Source organism: Emys orbicularis, chromosome 7 (assembly GCF_028017835.1).
Source record: "Emys orbicularis isolate rEmyOrb1 chromosome 7, rEmyOrb1.hap1, whole genome shotgun sequence".
NCBI classification, from domain to species: Eukaryota; Metazoa; Chordata; order Testudines; family Emydidae; genus Emys; species Emys orbicularis.
Genome location: NC_088689.1, coordinates 75,974,511 through 75,992,970, shown reverse-complemented (window position 1 = coordinate 75,992,970; position 18,460 = coordinate 75,974,511). Strand labels below are relative to the sequence as shown.

Genomic DNA, 18,460 nt, shown 5'->3' with positions numbered 1-18,460 from the left:
ACATACTTAAATTAATTGGGTGGGAGTGGAGAAGCAAATTAAATGCCAGTATCTTAGTTTCTGCTCTTAACTGATTACTAAATAGAAGTCATTGGGGTTTTGACGGCATTACTTTGTCTGGGTAGCAGAGCCTTTGTATGATCTCTTCTTAAGCATGGTGTAATGTTTTTCTTTCGCTCTTCCCACAGAATAACAAGTTTCCCAATCCACCTGCTTTCATTTTCATGATTGATGTGTCTTACAATGCTGTAAAGAGTGGCTTGGTGAGGCTGATCTGTGAAGAGTTGAAGTCACTCCTGGATTACCTGCCCAGGTAACTAGCTCCTTTGTTCTGTACTGTCGCAGCCAGCAACCGCAGCAAAGCTGCTACCCCTCTATGCCTTTGCAGAGGGGACACTCCCTTTAGAATGCTTTTACTGCTGGTGAAAAGTGAAGGTTGACAGCATGCATGAGCCTGGCAAGTAGCACTGCAAGCCTCCATATGCTGGCCCAGCAGTGTGGCTCAGCCCCATCCTGAAGGGATGGCGTTGAGGGTGGCCACCTTCATGGCTCATTCAGTCTGTGCCCAACAAAGGAGCTGTGCCCAACTTAGTACCAGTTGTGGTTACCTATCCACTAGGAACGATGGTACAGTTACCCATTCTCTAGTCCTGGTTTGTTCTATTTGATTCAGCATATTGCAGCAGTTGTGCTTTCAGTGACCCCTGTGATGCAGTAAGTGTCTTTATTTTACAGGGAAGGCAACATGGAAGAGTCAGCCATTCGGGTGGGCTTCGTCACTTACAACAAAGTGTTGCACTTCTATAATGTGAAGAGCTCATTGGCACAGCCGCAAATGATGGTTGTGTCGGACGTAGCTGATATGTTTGTGCCGCTGCTTGATGGCTTCCTGGTGAACGTGAATGAGTCCAGGACAGTTATTGTCAGGTAACAGGGACTGGGGTAGAAATGTGCAGTAAATGGCTTGTCAAAGGGACCCATACTGTGTTGAAATAGGATCCAACTCTGATAATGCCCAGTTGTACAGTGCTTGGCTATAGTATTTGAATCATACATTTAATAGTGTTTAGGTATAACTTTAATGTTAAGTACGCCCACAATGGAGCTGGCAAAGAACAGGGAGGTGCACTGTGATTGGGGGTATCCTTATGTTGCCAGGATGCTGCAACTCTAATAGCCTCTACAAAGTTTTGTATGCGCCAGTTTGTTAGAAAATGCTAAAAAACAATAACCAGCACATGATATACTAGCAACTGATGCACACCTTGGAATACAGCTGTATTTCACTTCATTGTCGGGGTTGTCTGAGCTTGCTCAACTAGAACTGTGACTGAACTGGCAGGAGGCTGCAAAATGGGACCTTAAGAGAAAGGCTTCTTTAGACAAGAATCTGTTAGACTGTCACTGAGAGCAGGAGATCATAACGGAATTCACAAAGTCAGTTTATCTGAGTTTACTGCTTAGTAGCCGAGAGTTGAGGTGACTGCTGACTAAATTGATTCTGTGGGGAAAAATGAGTGAGTGGCTTACATAAAACTAATAAGCATATTAAGCTTTGAGTACTTGACAGGGGATGTTTGGCCAACTGAGTGAGACTGGGACTTATTCTTATTACCCAGACATTTAGAAAGCAGCGCAGTGAAGCAACTGAAGGGGAATGAACAGAAGACAGTAGAACCTTTAAGTTAGAAACTAGAGTTTGCTCACTGTCTTGCCTGTGCTGTTCCTGAGGAACAAAGAATAGGAAGCTCAGATGGTAACTTCGAAGGAGAAGAGGAAGTTATTAGAAGAAGCATTAGTTGGGGCCTTAGAATGTGCACTGAGGAGACAAATGCAGGCAGAGGAAGTGGATGGAGAGATGACTAAAGATCCGTTTAAGAAACTCAATAGCATGCAGGTTAGAGAAGGATTAGTCATGTTAATAATCACTATTTACAATGCACCTCAGTCCCAAAGGTCACCAGCTATGGATTTAGAAGGTGAGCTTTGAAACCCTTTTGATGTTCTCCTTTTCCCTCTTTCCTGGCAGTTTGCTGGACCAGATCCCGGAAATGTTTGCAGACACAAGAGAAACAGAAACTGTCTTTGCCCCAGTGATTCAGGCAGGAATGGAGGCACTGAAGGTTTGTTGACATGCTGTTGTGGGGAGTTGGTTAATTCTGCTAAAGGTTCTGTTTTTACAGCGGAAGCACCTCTGTTTAGAGAATCTAAGTACTGTTCATAAACAAGGTGGTTGTTCCCCTCAGGTGTGTATGCAATTGGTAGGGAATGCTTAACCCATCAGTGAAATGCAGCCACCTGTGTGGTTCAAGTTAGCAGCTCTTTAACCTGCTCAATTAATTGTTTAGGATAGAAAGTGAAGAATACCCTATGCAACTGAAACTGCACAGGACTTTAACTGTAGTTTAGAATAATTGCCTGAGATGAAAATTGGTCAGGTCCCTGGGGTAGATATGCACATTGTTACAAAAAGTGCCATGGGAACTTGGAAATGGTTTAGGACCTTGGTTTTATGTCTCCTCTGAAAGACTGCTCTGGCAGTTGCTTTAGTTCTGATTCAGAGAGGACACCACCACTAATTTGCCAACATCACTTTTGCAAAGCTCCTAGACCATTTCTAAAGATTTCCCATCCCAATACCTGACCCAGCTCAAACCTGTATGTGTTGATCCATTGGCTAATCATGTGAGAATTCCCTAGAAAACACTGCTGATACCTGTTCATGAGAATAGTTATCCATATTCACTTACACTGAGAGGAAAAGCAAAGACAAGCCATTCGGTATCCCACTCATGAGGTATCTAAGGACTGGGGGATTTACCTGCTGGCAGTTGAACCATTAAAAAGATACCTTAAGCATGGGATAGTGTTTTAAAAATAATAAGCTGAGGAAGCTGTTTCCAAAATCCACTGCATTCTCTATAACTGTACTTCTGTTTCACCCACAAAACATGGGAGCTATTAATCTCAGACAGGTAGGCTCATCAACTACCTGGTCACATCAGTGAAGGATTAAGTACCTAACTAGTATAGAGGAACCAGTGATAATATAGGCATTTAATGTAGTCCCAGAGATATTCTTCTTGAGAAATCCACTGTTCCTCATCAGCTCTTTCTCACCTAAGCAATTTCATCCCCTCCCCTGTAGGCGGCAGAGTGTGCTGGCAAGCTCTTCATCTTTCACACCTCACTGCCCATTGCAGAGGCTCCAGGGAAGCTGAAGAACAGAGATGACAGGAAGCTAATCAACACAGATAAGGAAAAGGTAACAATTGATGTGCTGCTTAGAAGAGAGTTTGTATTGCTCTGGGGTAACCTAGAAGGAATCAAGAAGAGATGTAAAGTCTCCATAGTAGCTAACTGAAAATTTTCTATCTAATGGCTATTCCCCTTGGGTTGCCATCTGGAACTGAGTATTGTTAACTATAAGGACAGAAAACGCTTCTGTGTCGGGGACAAGAGTGGGTAGTATTAGAATTCAGAACCCAAGGAGGGGGGAGAATAATTGTATAACTAAGAAGTTCTGCACCATTACTGTAGAAGGTTTACACCTAGTACCTATTTAATCCTAGGTGGAAAGGTGCCTCACATACCTTAATACACTGAAGAAATATGTATGTTGTCTGTAGCAGTTACACTGGTCTCATGTTCCCTTTTTTTCCACTCCCTTTCAATCTCTGTACTCATCTGTCCTCTCTAGACTTTGTTTCAGCCTCAGACGAGCTTCTACAGCAACTTGGCCAAGGACTGTGTGGCCCAAGGCTGCTGTGTAGATCTGTTCCTTTTTCCAAACCAGTATTTGGATGTGGCGACACTGGGGGTGGTTCCTTACCAGACAGGTGGCACCATTTATAAATATGCCTATTTCCAGGTAAGTGCTTTCTTGGGTCAGGCTAACACCTGTTCTATACAGGTGAACAAAACCCATCACTTAGTTGCCTGTTTTCTTTCATGGGATATGAGCCATCAGTGAGGATCTTAGTTTGTACTTGAAACTCAAGATTATAACTTACGTGGTTTTGTTTGCTTTATATTTCTGACTTATTTGTACCAAGGGCAAAAATGAACCTGTGCTATATAGTTTCTTAACAATAAGAAAAGGCTAATAAAAAGTGAAGAGCATTATTAGCCCTATAACAGTCATCCCAATGTATTACCTACAGGGCAGAATCTCCCAGCAGTGCTGGCTGCATAGAGACACTTAGCATTCCAACTTGTGCTAGTTCAGGTATCTTCCTTAAATTACCAGATGGAGAAAGCTTTGCTTTTAAGTTAAAACATCAGAATGCTCTGTAGTTAAGATGAGCGGTGAAGTTTCTGCATCGTGAAAATGTACGTCTAAGGCTTACTTACGAGGCTAAATTAGGCTTCATTCATAATAGATGTTCATTCCAAATGGATGTAATGTTTGTGGGCGAGATGGGGAGAATCTGGAAGGCAAACTGCACAGGAGGTATAGGGAACAAGTTCATATTCTTCAGGCACCTCTCAAGGAAGAGGGAAACTGCAAAGGGTTTTAGCAGGTCTCCAAATAGACACTTAACGGCTTCTTTTGTCAAGATGAGCTGGATCAAGTGTTGTGCTCTGAAATGAGTGTTGTATACAATGTCTCAGGCTTCACATCATGAAACTTGTCTGTAGTTGGGCCTAAATCTGCCATGTCCTGAAAATCTCATATTACATAATATCAGGGATTCAGCACTTCAGAAACTGACTGTAATCCTCTATATGTGTTGTACAGTGGCCAGAGATTTCTATTTCCATCACAACAGATTGCAGAAACTCTTAGCCAGAGTTCTGCTCCTCTCACCTACTGTAGATATCCCCAGTGGTGTTCTGTGGTAAAGGTTTTCTGAATCCCTCTCACTAGCAGTCATTGGTGCAGTGGTCCACGGCAGTTTGTACGGAGCGGGATTCCCTACCTACACTTTGAAATAATATGTATACAGACTAGGACTTTTAAAATCCTAGTTTGGTATTTTTTTACTCACTATAAAGCTTTGAAAGAAGTGGCTCCTAGGGCATTTTGGGGAATGGGATGTTGAGATCTGTGAGAAGGCTCTTTGGTGGGAGGGAAGAGAGGATTTGAGATACCTTTGGTCTATGTGCGTTGAGGCCTGTAGGGCAACTCAGATTTTTTTGGTGTGTCAGGCCTGACTTGGAGCTTTGTGTTCTAGCTGGAGACAGACCAAGAACGGTTCCTGAATGACTTGCGCAAAGATGTCCAAAAGGAAGTGGGATTTGATGCTGTGATGAGGGTGCGCACAAGCACGGGTGGGTATTTGCATTGCCTAGACTTAATAAATTGGCCAGTAAACATGTAGGGAATGGGAAGGGTCATAAACACACAAAGCCTGGAACATACCGAGGTTAGGCTGCGAACTCTGCCCTTGTAAAGCTCTAAAGTCCATGGGATTATGGCAAAACTGAATGAAAAGCTGAAGCAAGAGATCTCAATGTAACTTAGTGTCCCTGATAGACAAGGTCTGCCGCACCTTCCCAAAGGCTGCCTGCTAGACTACTCTGCTATAAAATGTGGCTTGTTCACCTTTGAGTGTCCTTTTTTTCCTTTCAGGTATTCGAGCAACGGACTTCTTTGGAGCTTTCTACATGAGCAACACGACGGATGTGGAGCTGGCGGGTCTGGACTGTGATAAAACCATCACAGTGGAATTCAGACATGATGACAAACTGAGTGAAGATAGTGGGGCGCTTCTTCAGGTGAGGCAGAAGACAGTCTGCAGGGAAGGGAGTGGGTGAGAACTTTCAAACTAAAAAATGTGCTGGCATGCTACCAGACCTTCTCCAGATGGAGATACAGGACCATTGATCTTTGGAGTGACAGCATCCACCTGTGTAACTTGCTATAAGGTTCCCTCTTTTGGAATTAAAATCACTTTCTCAGCTGTTCATACACTGGGTTATATGTCTGCATTGCTGAGGGGTTCTGCTAGATTCCTTACTTGACTGAGGCGCCCTCCAATTTGAATGCTGATGGCCTATTGAAAGAACAAGTCTTCCATCCTCCCTCATTGGCTCATGGTGAAACTTTCACAAGCATTTCCTTTCCTCTCTGCCCAAGCCACACAACTAGCTGTTTCCCTTGGGTCCTTCTCCCATTCCACCTCCTCTTCAAAGCCCTCCAGGCAATACATTTTCCAAGACTCTCTAAGCCAGTCTTCCCTACAGAGACATTTTCCCCATATGTGGGACTATAAAGAAGCTCAGTCTCTTTCTGTTTATTGCCTCCTATCCCCTATTCTTTGTCTATATGCTCTTGGCTTTGATTGTAAATCCTTTAAAACTAGAACAGTATCATCCTAATTGTCTGTCCAGCTATCCAAGCCTTGTTTGGAATAGTGGAAGTTCACACATGGGAGGGACCTGATAGTGTTAAATGCCTTCTAATGCACCATATGAAGGCTTTTATATAGGAAGGAAGAGGCACAATGTGTTGGTTGAAAAACCACTAGCTTTTCAACAAAAAGAATGATGGACAGTTAGCTCTGGGGTACAGCAGGCCAAACCCTAAATCACCTCCCCTTTCTCAGGCTCAGGTAGCTAACCTGAGGTTACACTCCAGATCAAAGGGTCGGATGTTAACAAAATGGGATGTGCTGATTTGCTTACTGTAGCAGGACTGAGTTCTATTTAACTGTTCTGTCATTCTGTACATGTCTCTTTTATAGTGTGCTCTGTTGTACACAAACTGTGCAGGACAGCGACGACTCCGCATTCACAACCTCTCCCTGAACTGTTGCACGCAACTTGCTGACCTCTACCGGAATTGTGAGACAGACACACTCATCAATTTCTTGGCTAAGTTTGGTAAGAGACTGTCTTGGAGACAGTGCTAGTCTTACTATTACTTTATAGTTCTCTTTCACAGCTAGTGGCACTTGTTTTTCACCACCTTGCACCAAAGACTTGGACAGGTGGTGGTTGGAGTTTTCAAATCCTTGTGCTCCTACAGTCTTTTCCCTCCCACAGATAGCTGTGATCATAGTACTCTTTGTCTGGACTGAGGGGCAGACAGAAGGCACAGCCTTGCTGCCTGTTGAGTCAGATGCCAAGACTGGTCGGTGGACTGGCTAAACAAAAAGAGGCATGTGTATGTGTGTAGCTATTGCCACCTGCATATGTCCAGTCCTGGAGCCAAAGTGCTTTTCCCCCTTTAATGTTCCTGAGTTCCTCTGCTCCAGGCATGGAAAAACACAAAGTTGCTCCCACACCGACGTCACAGTAGTTAAACCGATGAACATCCTCATAGTGCCAAACCAGTGTGTATTAAAAGTATACAAATTAATAGGGTTCAGGGAACTGCAGAAGTCATCTGTGCTCTCCTCTCCAAGAGGAAGAGAGAGTCACTTGCATTCCACAGTGACCCCTGCTGTCCCCTTAGGGAATGGCATTGCCAGGCTCTACAAGGAGTCCCACCAGTTGTCCTTGCCCAGAAATGTGGCTGGCTGTGCTGCAGGGCCTTGAAGGTGTGTGTGGGGTGGGGAGATGGAGAGTATGCATTCAAACAAGGTAAATGGGGATTGTTTGAGTTTCCGGTAGGAATGTGTAGACTCTTTCCCACAAAGGAAAAAAATGAAGTATAACTAATTCTATAATGTAAACCATCTGAGGTTGCTCTAGGTTTCTACACATGGCTACAGTAAAGATTTTAGACCACTTTATAAGTTAAATCATTATTAATGACATTTAACATCCCTGCTGATTTTTTTTTTTTTTTTCTTTTCATGCCTTCCTGTGCAGCATATCGTGGGGTTCTGAATAATCCAGTCAAGACAGTGCGAGACACGCTGATCAACCAGTGCGCACAGATTCTGGCATGTTACCGAAAAAACTGTGCTAGCCCCTCTTCTGCTGGCCAGGTGACTGCTTGTGGTTCGGTTTGGATGGCAGCTTTTGGAGGTTCAGCTTGAGAAGGGAACTCCTCCCATCCCATTTAATCTGGGTGGAGTGCTTTACTTAGCAGCTGGGGGCAGAAATATAACCAGATAGCTTGGAAGAGAAGCTCTGTTCAGAGCGACTTCTCAGGTAGACTTTCCTGACATTGAGGCACACCAGTCACCATCTCCTCAGGAGAAACTTATAATATCACGAGCCCTGTGATTCTTAGGAGCCGGTACCTTATATGATACTTGACCTCTTAAATAGAGGCCTCCATAGCAGGGAATCCCATTCCTTAGATACTAGGTTTCTTTAACATACTGAAGTGTGCCATTCAAAGTTTAATCATGGATCTTTTAAATGTTTTGGGTGGAGCCTCTTCAGATTTATTCCAGTGTTGGGCAAGCTTCCTTTGTATGGCTCTGCTACTACAGTATTTCTCAAGCACTATTATGATGTAAGAGAACCACAGGGTGGGTGTCTGAATCTCAGCATCAGACATCTTAAAGACCTAAGGATGCCATAATGATCCAAAGAGTGTTCCTGTCTGAATGAACTACACAGTGTGAAAACTAATAGGCTCCAGAATTCTAAGGAATTGTAACTGTGGTCCATTGCGATTTCCTTTCTAAGTTTCCCCCTCTCTTTTTTTTGTGGTCATTGAAATTACCTGCTGTCTCATTCAGTGAGATGGCTGATTAACTTCTATCTCTTTATTCCCCATCTTGCCATTTGTAGCTGATCCTCCCTGAATGCATGAAGTTGCTTCCTGTGTACTTGAACTGTGTGTTGAAGAGTGATGTCCTGCAGCCTGGGGCAGAAGTCACCACTGATGACCGCGCCTACATCCGTCAGTTAGTCAGCTCCATGGATGTAGCAGAAACAAACGTTTTCTTTTACCCCAGGCTTTTGCCTCTGGTAAGTGCTTCTGTTCCGAGTACATTTGAGCCTTGTTACACACCACGAGTAGTCTTCATTCCAGAGACTCTTCTGGGGCAGGGGAGGAGGGGGAGGAGGTAGAGTAACATTTCCTTGTGAGATGTAAGAGCTCGATGGGAGAGGAGTTGAGATGTGCCATCCAGCAGGTGCCTTTTTAATACCATAAATTTTATGTTTATTACCACACACTGTGGATTTGACAAGGTTTTTAATCCTCCTCCTACCTGGTGGGAATGGGTGAGCAGGGTCCTATGTGCTCTTTTGCAGCCTGGAAAATCCTCTTGCTGCATCCTTGTAATCCTACATGACAACCACAATCCTTCCAACCTAGGAGGACGGATTGGGATTTTTCTGATGCTGCTCGTTAATTAAATGGGAAGACCCCTGGAGTAACACTAGCTGCAGAATGCACTCCCACCCCAGGGGTCAGTATTGAGATTGCGGAGAATTGCTGCTAGGGCCATGAGGCCCATCTGTTCTCGTTAGCAGTAAATCGTCTCTAGTCTATTTCACACCATACTCAACAGGAAGGATGTTATAGCTAATAGTGCAATTCATTCCCAATTGGTGCAGCATTGTAGATCGGTACATGATTTGATGTCCTTTTTTTAGAAGAAGGAAATGTATGAGCAGGTACCTTATGAGTCAGAGAAACTTAGGGCAGGAATTGGTGTGGCTCGCAAGTCTTAGGGGCATCCATGTAGTCCTTGCTCTGTACCATTTGTAATTCCCAGCTAAACGTTACTAATTCCCAGCTAAACATTATTAAGTAAGAATGTCTAACGAGGGGCTCGATTAATTTAATATTTGAACAGACCAAAGTAGATGTTGACAGCGACACCTTGCCAGCGGCAATCCGGAACTCTGAAGAGCGACTCTCTAAGGGCGACATGTACCTGCTAGAGAATGGACTGAACATCTTTGTGTGGGTAGGAGTGAATGTACAGCAGGGCCTGATCCAGAACCTCTTTGGAGTGTCATCCTTCAACCACATCAGCAGCACTCTGGTGAGCTGGATAGAGGGGAGCAGGCTAGCGGGAGGATGTGTGCAGGACTCCTAATAATTGGAGCAATGAGGATCCAACTCAGAAGGTCGTCATCCTAAAATCTCATTGAGCACTTTCATTGTAGCCCATAGGAAAGAATGTTTTATCCATTTGATTTAGCTGGCATGAACATCAACTTCAGAAATCTCTACTTATATCCCTGTTCACGGAAGCAAGTTTGGAAAAGCTGGCTAAAGCCCAGCATAGGGCCACATTGTCCCCTTGCTGCCACATGCATGAGTCTGTGACAGATGATGTTTTTTATTTAGAAATCTTAAGAGTCTTTTGCAGAGATTCTCCCATCTCCCACCGCATCCCTTGAGGAGTGTGGGAAGGGGCTTACTAACAGCAGGGCCTGTCCCCACACCCTCCAGTCTGGCAGATCCTAGGAGGCTGTGCCAGGCCAGGGCCATCTGTATATAACTTGTACCCCTGCTTTGGTCCTTGGCTCCCTAGCAGTGAAGTTCTAGTGCCGGGGAATGTATTAGCTTTTCCTGGTGAGTTTGGGCCAACGGAGGAACAATAAGTAGCTTGCCCACTCCTTCCCTGGACTGCACAGAGACCTCTGGAGTCTGGGGGAGACAGTGCCTCTGAGGTGGTTAGAGTTCCCTTTTAGCACAAATAGGTGGAGGTTGATCTGGACTCAGAGGAAGAACACATCCATACCTGGAGCAAGGTGGTCACAATATGGCCAATAATATGGTCATATGCTGTGTTCTAGGTGAGACCTCAAGCCCATTTCACTGTCTTTAAACCCAGGACCTTCCTTCTGGCTAACATGTTATTCTGTTGTTTTACCTAGCTGGTGACGTTAAGGACAGTTAAGAGGCTTAGCTATACCTAAACTATTCACTTTGAGTTCCTTCAGTCTGATTTCTAGCCACTTGCCTAGCTGGGCAAGTTACTCTTATAGCTTATCTGACCAAGCCATTCAGTGAGGAGAGCACTGCCAGTATGTGCCAGGCAAATGGGGTAATAGTTCTGTATTTCTATCCTCTGTTGAACAATCTCGTTTTAAAAATAGTCTTTCCAATAACTTCACCTATTCCTGGCTAGCTAGTAGCTAGACTGGCCTGAAAGCCTGGACTTTTACCTGTGTGTTATGAGGAAAGCAGCAAAATTGATTATTGACACTACTGTAATTCTGTGTGTGTAATGGGGATCTGGTCTTTTGCATTCCAGAGTACCTTGCCAGTCTTGGAAAACCCCTTCTCTAAGAGAGTGCGATCCATCATTGACATGTTCCAGGCACAAAGATCCCGCTACATGAAGGTAAAGAACTTGGCTCCTAGTTGTGGCTCTTTAATCTCCTTCCACTGCCTTTCCTGAGCAGATGACACCAATCCTACTCTCATAATCTGTAATATCAAACCCGTTCTCAGCCTTCTGTTGTTACTTGAAATTAACATGTCTGTATCATCATGCTGTTGGCAGTGAGGTTCTGTGGCATAACAGCTGTTTTGCTGGAACCTTACCTTGCATTTCTGGCTCAATGCATTTACTATTAACGTTAAGCTGGAGCTTTACTTTCTTCCAGTGTCCCAAGTGGTAGTCAAATATGTAGAGCCCTGCGTGGATACAAAAATTGGCATCCGTATCCGATCCATGATCAGCATAAATTGTCCGTGGATATCCATGGATTTGAAAGGCTCTACTAACAGCTCCACATGTCACTGCACAAGAGTGATGCAGGGCTGTGCCAAACCCTCATCTGCCCCCCACTTCTCCCTAGAGACTTCCCACCACCTGCTCTGCCCCATCATACCTCCTCCCCTGCTCTGGGCAGGAAAGCTACAATCTTGAGCGCTTATGGTGCAGCACCACCCTCCCAGTGGGGGACTCGGACACCCCTATGCAGCTGCAGCAGCTCGAACATGCTGCGCTTGGCTCACTGCGCAGGAGCACACAGTCATGCTTCCTTCTGGGAGTTATAGCTTACCTCCTCAGTCTGCACAAGCTGGGGACTACAACTCCCAGAATGCCCAGTGGACTATTGCCGCTGCTGTGTGATTCAGAGAGCCGAGCTGGAGCCTGAGGGCTGAGTGACAGTCGCTCCTTCAGGTGAGTGTGCGCTGTAGAGCTCTGTGCAGATACAAAATTTGTATCCGAATCCAAGCTGCAATCCACAAAAATAATCTGCGGATATCTACAGATTTTATGGGCTCTGTATGTATGGCACTGGACACTAGTAGCCTGGACCGCCTTGGTGGTGGTCTAGCCATACATGAACTCTCAAATGAACATGGCTGGGACCTCATCTCCAAAACCATTATGCCTCATGGGTCAGATGGAGTAAATTATTGCAATTCCCATGGAAGTAACTAGGCCGTATTTGGTAGTGATGGTATAAGCTACCCATCAGTTACATGGAGGTGAAGCAATGATTTTCCTGTGAAGCCCTGCTGCTGGAGCAGTGATAGCAGTGATGTATCAAAAGGAGGACATCACTTCTACTTCCAGCTCAGCTGTGGAACTCGGAGCCCAGAGGCAGCTGGGCTGCTTTCAAAATCTTAAGGAAAAGAATTAGGAGCGGTCCTAGAAATCCTGACCTATTTTTAAGATAAAAAGTTTATAGATGCCCAGTACAGATAAGCTTGGAGGGGAAATGAAAAGGGCAAGTTTAAACAGCCTCTCCCCATTAGAGAGACTGCCTGAGCCTTTACTAATGTTTGATTTCCAGTCTTGGGTCTGCTAAAATCTATATACTGTACTATTGTAAAAACAACTAGGTGCTCAGTTTAGCTTTTGTAATAGAAAGGAAGACATGGAAGTAGCCGTTGGGTCTCACAGTGCTGTTGTAAGGGCATCAGAACTCATGAGGGGTGGCAGAAGGGCCTGACTACTCCACGCAAGCCATAAGGGGGAAATTAAATAATTCATTTTAAAAGGGGGTTTATAACCTTTCCCTGTTTGTTTCTGCTCTGGCTCTAGTGGAGGCAAAACATATTGTATTACTAGAGCCCTGCGCGGATACAAATTTTTTTATCCGCATGCAATCTGCAAGTATGGTCCGTGGATATCCGCTAAGTCACAGGGCTCTAGATATAAAATTTGGATCTGCGTCCATCCATGAACCACACACATGGTCCGCAGATAACCGCATCCGCGGATGTGGATATCCACAGATTTGCAGGGCTCTATGTATTACTGCTCCTCCCCCAACAAACCTTTAAAAGGCTTTCTGAAACAAGAAATACAATATTAGGAAGCCAACTGCTAGTAGCACACAGCCGTTGTACATTGAGCTAGAGATGCACTTGTCAGGTGGCTGGAGGTGCTCTGCCCTCAGCCTCCTACCACACCTGACCATACGCACATAGTTTGCTAATGCTGCACCCCTGCTGTTGCTTGGTGTTGTGTTAAAAAGCCCTGATGCTCAGCGTATCTGGACAACTGACTGGCTTAACATTCCATGACCACAGAAAAGGGTTTTTTTAATATTACTGTCCTCCTGTATTTTGGATATTTAGTCACTTGGGTATAACTTTTGTATTTTGATTATACAGTCCATTTCATCCACAGATCTCAAAATACTGTGTGAAGTGACTAAACATCACTGTCCCCATGTTCAGATGGGGAAACTGAAGACCAAATATTAAGTGACTTCTTAAAGTAGCCGACCTGGAAATGGAACTCTGGTCTCCTGAACTTCCAGTCCTGTGCTCTGTTCACTGGACCACTGATTAAGAGTAGAATTCCTCTGCTTTACTGGTCATCTAGCCAAAACTGGAATTTCTAGAACCCCTTTAATGTACAGGCAACCCTGGACACTCTAATACTTCTAAGCTTGCTTGAGGTTTAACCTTAGTCACAGAAATTAAGATGTTCTGAGTAGGTGGCTTCCGTGATTTCTTGTTCTGGAGTTCTTAGTTGCTCAACCTTCTTATCTCACTTAGATGTTTTCTTATGTACCAAAATCACTAGCTGATGCTTACTCAAATCTTTTTTATTTGCTTATAGCTAATAATTGTGAAGCAAGAAGATAAATTGGAGATGCTATTCAAACACTTTCTGGTGGAGGACAAGAGCATGAGTGGTGGGGCTTCATATGTGGACTTCCTCTGTCATATGCACAAGGAGATTCGGCAGCTACTGAGCTAGAGGAGGGAGTGGTGCTGGACTCCAGCAGTGACATTTCAGTCTCCACTAACCACCTGATCCATGGGCCCAGCTCCCTCAAGAAGGACAACATAGAAACCTGTACAATTCCGTAATTTTTAATACACATTGCATAAGCAGAGATCCTTTCAACCTCTCCCAGCCCCATTTGAGAGAGATGCAAAATTTCCTGGTGAGGGCAGAGAAAAGGCTTTTGAAACAGGTCTTTTACCTGTCTCTAAGTTTCCTGTACTTGGCAGGAATCTACCCCCCCCCCCCCCCCTATGCTCGCTAATCCTGTTGTAATGAATGTAGTTTCTCAGTTCACTGTACATGATTCAGCATTGGGTGAAAAAGCGATAACTCTTCAAAACTACTAGTCGTTGCTGTGTGTTTGTGTGCGTGCGTGCATGCTCCAAGAGTGAAGAGGAGCCAGGAGGGGGAGGACAGGAGGCAGGCCATCCAGGTAGATGGTGGGAGTTGGAGCACTTAAGCATTTTTTTACATCTCCTTCCTAGTTTAGGGGAAAATACAACATGCAGAGCACAAACTGCAGCTTGTGGCCCTCTGGACCCAGGAGTCTTCATTTAAAAAAAAACCAAACAACTTATCAGCTGAGCTGTGAGCCAGGGGCTAGCAGGACAAATCCTTCCCATATCTCTACATCTTTATTGTAGTAAGAGTTGCAGTGCAGAACTGTAGTAGAATAAATAATTTTTAAAAGTGAGTGAGCAACAATCAACAGCTGCTGAATGGGAGAGGGGTAGAATCAGTGCCTTCTATTGGCATGAATGGCACCCCCACAACCACCTTCCCTTCCTTGGGAAGAGCAACCTCCGCTACCTTATTTTTCTGTGTAGTATCGTCTTACCCCTTCCATGTTCTATGGCCTCTTGTCACTCACTTGTTTTGTTAAAGCCTACCTACACTGTTCTATTCATGGTGATCATACCCGCCGCCTCCCTGTTTCAGTTTAAATAGGAAATATTTTTAGCAAGGTGACATGGGCTGTAGGGAACAGGATCTGGATGGCAAGGTGGCCGTTTTCTGTTCAGACTAGGCTGAATCACAGCAAATAAGCAAGGATCTGAATTTTACCAGTGCAAACTTGAGGCTGCTTTGTACCCCAGAGTGCAAGGAAGGGGATGCAAAGGAACAAGAATAGAGTTTAAACTGCGCTGCATAAGGTAATACCAAGTATTTGACCTCAGTTGTTGGGAAGGTGCCATAGTGGAAAGAATATTTTCAACGCTGTATGTTTATACCCCCTGTTCTACCTACTGATCCATCTGCATAGAAAACTTTTTATAAGCCTGTTTGTTAACCTAAGATACCTCAGACAGATTAGCCCATCCACTTTGTGGCTGGCCACTTTGCCTCTCCACTCTGTAAGGATGGAAGAGAGGACTCCTGCAAAGGGGAGTGATGAGTCTAAATCAGATTCAAAATTCTAAGGGCTTGTTCATTAATTTTTGAAAGGGGGGTAATTTACTTTAACACTGACAGAGCTCTTACAATACCCAGGATTTAGTGAGGGGGCAGCAGCACTGAAGATGTGAGGGAGAAATGGGAGAATATGCAGAATAATGGGTGAACAGATTGGATGCAGTTAGAGGACATGTTTTAGCTGGACTTGTCTTTTCAAAATAGGATCCTTGTGCAGAAGACCGGTTTTGTTTTAAAACAAAAGACTTGGCTCTGTGGTTTTAGTCCCATTTACATTGTGTGTAAATCTGGTTTTCTTCTACTGCCGCTAGTTTTGTCTTCTCTCGTATCACTACACACAGAGGGGAATACGAGAACAGTAATGAAGAAACTCCTTTAAGATGCAGTAGACAATTCTTCAGCATTTTTTGTATGTATGTGGCTTTTTTTTTTTTTTTACCCCATACACTGCCTCCAACCAAAAATGTAGAGGGTTTTTTTTTTGTTTTTTGTTTTTTTTAAACCGCTGAAGAGAGCTTCCCGGGAATACAATGCTCGGCAACCACAGACTTCCACAATACTAATTTCTAGTATTAATATAAGAGGGGGAAATAAGCTCATAAGTGAACCTTTCATTTTCTTCACTCTTGTTTTTTTCCAATGCATCTTTTAATTTGTAAAGAAATAAAAAAATATATTAAGATGTATTTTATGTCATTGTTAGTAAATAAACACTGCTGATTATTTTTCCAAACCCTGTATTTTGGGGGGGAGGAAGGAAGGGGAAAGACTGGGGTCTAGGTGAGTAATCACAATCCAACCTGCTGCCAATCAAGTTCTGTATTTTTAATATTTCCTGTTTGGATGTGTTTAACTTTCCACCCCTTCTGAACCTTTATTTTGCTGAGAACATTCCCTTTCCGCTGAGATGGCTTGGGTTAAATTACGACTTCTTTTTGGTCTATTTCCATAACCATTCTAGTTGATATTTTGAGACAGTACTATTATTAGCTACAATTAGAATCTCAAGGACCCCATTTTTCTCAGAGTACCCCATCGTTAATATGGCAAGAGAATTACTGATTTTCTTGGAATCCAAAAATAAAGTTCAAATTAAACACAGCAGTTGGCAACAGCATTTTGCAAGTCTAAGCTAAACTTGTAATCTGTGCATTGCACTTTAATTTGAATCTCATTGTCTCCTCTATACACTTAACTGTAGCCTAAAATATAGATATTGTACATTTAACACTGATAAAAATAATCTTTTCAGCAATCTGTATATGAAAACACAAGCCAATCATTGCTAAATATCCATCATTATTTTCTGGAGAGATTCCAATCTGTTATTGAGGGCATGTTCCTATATTTGTTATGTCCAAAATCACTGCTGAACTGACACTTTGAGATAAGTGATGGGCTTTGTGCATTAATTATCTGGAATAAATTGTGCCTGCAGGAATGTTGTGAGATTACCCCTTTCAATGTTTATGGAAGTTGCCTAGCTGAACCAACATCTACCATCTTGAATGTACTTAGCTGGGATTTTTACATATTAGTGCAATGAGTGGATGGGTTCCTGAGAAGAAAATGGCATAAGCACATAAGATTTACTGCACTGGACTTCTGCTTCAAAGGAAGGCAAAAAAGAACCCACGGTGTCTTTAGCCTGTTGTTCTTTGCTGTAGGTGTAAAAGACAATTTTTCTTGTCTTGTGCAGGTGCTAAGTTTACATCCTAAACTATGACATTGGATTTCTCATCACTACAAGTGTTCTGATCAGTGGATCTACTCTTTCTTTAAAGGCAAGGTGCTCTTTGGGGCAGGGACAGTCATCTTATTCTGTCTATACAGCACTTAGCACAGTGGGGCCTTGGTCCATGACTGGGGCTCCTAGGCACAATGGTAATACAAATACTAAATAATAAAAGGCAGTTTGACATGAGCTCATACACCTCTGCAGTCTTTTTTTCAGCCTTCCTTTGAATCTTATCCTCCATTTCTAACTCAGTTGTGTTGGTTAAAAAGCAGACGGGAGTTGTATCAATCTGATCCTATGACATCCTATATCATTTCAAGTTGGTATAAGAAAGAAGCTGTATGGAAACATAAACCATACAGGTTGGCGAAATTTTTTTTAATCTTTGTCACCTAAAGCAATAATTGTATGTTTTTTCCCATTTTGTGGATCATGTCAGAAGATAAAGATCTTGTAGACACATTCCCCTCTGTCTTTCTCTGCAACACCTAGAGTGTATGGTCACAAAGTAATATTAGGAAAGTAGCACGGCAAGAGGCTGAAAATGCATTTGCTTTCATGAGTACCACTGCTCAGTTACTTCTACCAATTCTGTATCTCTGCTGTTTTGCTCCCTCTTCATAAGCTTAGAACTCTGTTTATTAGTACCAAATCTCTCCTTGGCTATAGCTTCCCACTGCTTTAATTGTTGCAGTTTGGATTTGTCCTCCTGTGTGGTTGCTTCCCTACCACACTTGGTTATCCATAAATTTCATCACTGTTGAATTGACACCAAAGAAACTTCAGGCACACATGTAGCAGCTGCATAATGGGCAGAAAGAGGGTTTTAGATACAGTGTTTTTCTTTAAAGCATGTGAAAATCCTAGAAATCTAAGTCAAAGCTCCTTGACAACTGAAATATTTGACCATTATTTAGAAACAGCTTAGCAGACCACTTTGAGAATCATTGCCTTAGCACATCTGAAAATGGGCCTTAGGATGCAGAGTTGTAATTTCTGCTCTGTCTTCGCCTACCCCTTTCAGTTTGATTGCCCTAATTCTCAATTAAGAGCTTGTCAACCCACACACTGGAACCCAAATTAACATCTGTTTTAATTCATACTATTATTTTGGTGCAAGTCTGAGGGTGGACATTTTGTTTTGGAATAATTACTTTATTTCAATTTAAGTCCATTTTTTGTACTCACTTAAGCTAAATCAAAATAGGGCAGTCATACTCTGTGTGTCCACAGATAGGACTGCACCAAAATAACTAATAGTGTGAATTAAACCAGATTTGTTATTTTGGTTCCA

At 43.3% G+C, this 18,460-nt stretch overlaps 1 protein-coding gene across 1 annotated transcript in view; it reads left to right on the top strand.

Moving 5' to 3' along the window:
* Window positions 1-14,182, top strand: part of SEC24C (SEC24 homolog C, COPII coat complex component) — a 69,497-nt gene extending 55,315 nt beyond the window's left edge. The window contains exons 11-23 of the mRNA XM_065407154.1: window positions 189-313; window positions 736-927; window positions 2,030-2,123; window positions 3,149-3,265; window positions 3,701-3,871; window positions 5,178-5,274; window positions 5,576-5,721; window positions 6,690-6,828; window positions 7,762-7,880; window positions 8,638-8,817; window positions 9,654-9,845; window positions 11,067-11,156; window positions 13,845-14,182. Of these exons, the coding sequence (XP_065263226.1) occupies window positions 189-313; window positions 736-927; window positions 2,030-2,123; window positions 3,149-3,265; window positions 3,701-3,871; window positions 5,178-5,274; window positions 5,576-5,721; window positions 6,690-6,828; window positions 7,762-7,880; window positions 8,638-8,817; window positions 9,654-9,845; window positions 11,067-11,156; window positions 13,845-13,985 (1,803 nt within the window). The 3' untranslated portion in view covers window positions 13,986-14,182. The remainder of the gene's footprint in view (window positions 1-188; window positions 314-735; window positions 928-2,029; window positions 2,124-3,148; window positions 3,266-3,700; window positions 3,872-5,177; window positions 5,275-5,575; window positions 5,722-6,689; window positions 6,829-7,761; window positions 7,881-8,637; window positions 8,818-9,653; window positions 9,846-11,066; window positions 11,157-13,844) is intronic.
* The last annotated feature ends 4,278 nt before the right edge of the window (window positions 14,183-18,460 follow it).